This window comes from Brassica oleracea, unplaced genomic scaffold, assembly GCF_000695525.1.
Source record: "Brassica oleracea var. oleracea cultivar TO1000 unplaced genomic scaffold, BOL UnpScaffold00947, whole genome shotgun sequence".
Lineage (NCBI taxonomy): Eukaryota > Viridiplantae > Streptophyta > Magnoliopsida > Brassicales > Brassicaceae > Brassica > Brassica oleracea.
In genome coordinates, this window is record NW_013617541.1 from 42154 (window position 1) to 45422 (window position 3269).

The following is a 3269-nucleotide window of genomic DNA, read 5'->3' on the forward strand; positions in this document are numbered from 1 at the left end:
TACATAAATTATTGATGCAATTATAATTTGTACTAAATAAAATTTGTAAACAAAAAATGAGTTTTCTCTTAGAATATACAAATAAAAATATAGATGTTTCCAATCTAATAAAAAGACGATAGAATTGTTGTACCACAATGGTAAGTAAGACTGTATTGCAGGACCAAGGTTCAATTCCCAATAAATGCTACTTTTTAATTCTATTACAAAACGACGTCGTTTTGTCTCACATAGCGGTTGACGACTAACATCAATGTTAGTCAAGGTAGGTTTAAACACACGATTCAGAGTTTAGGTCTACAATTCAAATTATTTTTTAGTTTATGTCGTATTTACCACTTATCTTTTGTTTGAGTATAAAAAGGCATGATACGAATAGTAGGGGTCGAAAAAAGCCTTTTTCCCCACCCTTCATAGGGAATAAATTTTCCTTCCCATTTTTTTCTCATTCCTTTTTTTTTGTAGAGAATAATAGAACAAAATTATTCCTCACTAAATTTGGAAAGGAACAAACATTCCTATTTATTTCTATTATTTTATTCCTCTTCATCCATTTGCTATTTGTTCCTAGTGTTTCTAGAGTCGTCACTAGTCGGAGCCTTTGTTTTTTCTATCGAAACGTCTTTTGCTTTTATGCACCTTCCAATCATATTATTGGATGTCTAGTCAATTGTTGTTCAGCTATACTTCTACCTAAAAGGGGAAATGTGCATATTAAATCAGTAGCTCAAGCAATTCTGACATATGAAATGTCGTGTTACCTTCTTCCTAAAAGTATTTGTAAAAACCTTTTCGCCGCAGTGGCAAGATTCTGGTGGAGCTCGATAAATAACAACCATGGTTTACATTAGGTTGTTTGGAATAAGATATGCGTACCTGTTGAGAAAGGAGGAGTTGGGTTTCGACATTTTGGAAACTTCAATATTGCCCTCTTAGCAAAGCAAGTATGGTGCTTACTACTATTCCCAAATTCCCTCCTTGTGTGGGTCCTAAAAGGGAGATACTATTGACACTCTAGACAAACCGGGAAAGCATACAATCCATCCTATGGCTGGAAAACTTTAATGGCAGAAAAACATATCATTCAAGATGGGTTAAAGAGGACAATAGGCACGGGTGCATATACTAAGGTCACTCGCCTGCTAGACCAGCCATACCAGCCCAATTCCTGTTGATCCAGACCTACGGGTTCATCATCTCATCAATTTTGATATGAAGGAATGGAAACGTAGCTTCATAAATGAAGTAATAGCGGCTGGAGATATTCTTAAGATACTTAGCTTAAAGATCAGCAAGACATGGAGACGGAACTGCTACTGCTGGGAATACGCAAAGTCAGGGATCTATACGGTTCGAGCGGGTTACGAAGTTGTGGTTCAACTACGACAGAATCATGTGACACGTCTAATCAGTGAACCAATAATAACACCACTTAAGAAAAAAGTGTGGAACCTGAAGTCATCAAGGAAGATCAAATATTTTCTCTTGAAAGCTTTATCTGGGTTCGTAGCATCAGCAAGTAAACTAGTGGAGCAACACTGCAGAAACGATGCTTCTTGTCAAAGATCTGGCACAACTACTAAGGATATAAATCACATCTTGTTTGAGTGTCCACCTGCACTTTAGTGTTGGGCTTTGTCTATGATTCCGTCTTCTCTGGAATTATTTCAGTGCTCCTCGCTTTATGGCAATTTTGACTTCCTTTTTACTCAGGTATCATCAGGAAGGGACCACGCTAGGAGCTTTGAAATGTTCTCATGGTTGCTCTAGTACATATGGAAGTCCCGAAACAAGAAATGATTTAACGCAAAGGATGTCTCAGCGCTCGACACACTACAACTAGCTTGCGAAGAAGCAGAAGCTTGGAAATTGGCACAGTTAGGAGAGGAACTAGAAGAACCAGACATAGGTCGAACAGAGCGACGTCGAGAAGAGAATCTGAGAGACGGTGTTGGCCAGTGGAGATGTCAAATCGACGCTTTTTGGTCTGATGTAGGCGAATGGATGGGACTAGGATTCATACTGCTGGAGGACAATGCGATAAAGCTGGTGGGACAGAATTTCTGTACTAAATCAAGATCTCCACTACACGCAGAAGCTGAAAGTTTGATGTGGACGATGCAAAAATCTCAGCATTACCGGTACGCGCAAGTGCATTTCGAATCCGACTGTCAGCAGCTCCTGAACATCCTCAATAGAGAGGAAGAGTGGCCAAGCCTAGCTCCGTAGATTGACGAGTTCAAAGCCTTTAAAACAACTTTTCAAAAATGTACTATCTCTTTTATTCTTAGATCACCAAATATCTGTGTGGACTACCTTGCTAAAAAGGCCCGATCATGAGACCAAAGCTTTACTTTTGTAGACGATGAGGTCCCTAACTGGCTAGCTTTTGTAGCTTGCCTAAGGTCAAGTCCAACCGGACTGTATAACGCTAAAATAGTGCAACATTTGATGATTTCTCTCTCCAACCGTACGGCAAAAGCAACACCAATTTGGTGCAATTCACTTCCTTGCTATAGTGTGAAACCATATTTGGTGTTACACTGTAGCAACGACAATTTTTTTTTTTCAAAACTGTTTTACTTCGGTATTGTTTGACCAAAAGAATATAGTTTCATTAATTATATTTGACTATATTTCACTTGTAGTATTATTTTATAGTTAGATCTGATAAGGGAGGCGTCACTGTGAAACCATCATGACTTTGTTCCTGTCGGAACTATGACAAAGCTTCTTCTCCTTTTATTACCTTGCGGTATCGTCCAGGCCATTATGATATCCTCTACCCCAAGCCATCTTGTAAGGTATAAACACTTAATCTCCATATAACCTCTCTTGCTTTAGATTTAACTGGTTAAGTTAATGATTGTGTTTTTACAGGTATTGGACAATGTGGAAAAATGATCATTTGACATATCATTAAACCCATTGAGGAGATGTTTACAAAAAAATGGTAATATGGATTCATGTGAATGAAACCATACAATTACATCATTTTTTTATACTTGATAATGATCAAAAAAACCCTTTTGCAACATACATGGAATAAACTTTTTTGTTTGACGATGTCAATGACAATCTCCTTTGGTACTGTGCAAGAGTTTGCCATGTTTCCAGTACAGAGGTCTAAGTTTGTTTGAATGGCTTGATTAATGTCTCTAAATTGAATAAAATATATTCATCATAAAGAAAAGACAAGCCATTTGCACCATTACTGGTTTTGTTGATATATAGTAGATACTAATCTCCCCACAATCCCCCCCCTCCCC

The 3269-nt window shown here is 37.8% G+C and overlaps 1 protein-coding gene across 1 annotated transcript; it reads left to right on the top strand.

The window, feature by feature from the left end:
* Positions 1-1212: 1212 nt before the first annotated feature.
* On the top strand, positions 1213-2229 carry LOC106320515. The gene is made up of 2 exons (XM_013758886.1): positions 1213-1519; positions 1823-2229. Exons 1-2 carry the CDS (start codon positions 1213-1215, stop codon positions 2227-2229), a joined length of 714 nt encoding a protein of 237 aa, XP_013614340.1.
* The last annotated feature ends 1040 nt before the right edge of the window (positions 2230-3269 follow it).

What these genes read in the sequence shown, in the direction of transcription:
- LOC106320515 (XM_013758886.1), top strand. Translation starts at nt 1,213, where the DNA reads ATGAAGGAATGGAAACGTAGCTTCATAAATGAAGTAATAGCGGCTGGA. An exon ending in TGGGTTCGTAGCATCAGCAA is followed by an intron (nt 1,520 to 1,822) that starts GTAAACTAGTGG and finishes AGGATGTCTCAG; the next exon opens with CGCTCGACACACTACAACTA.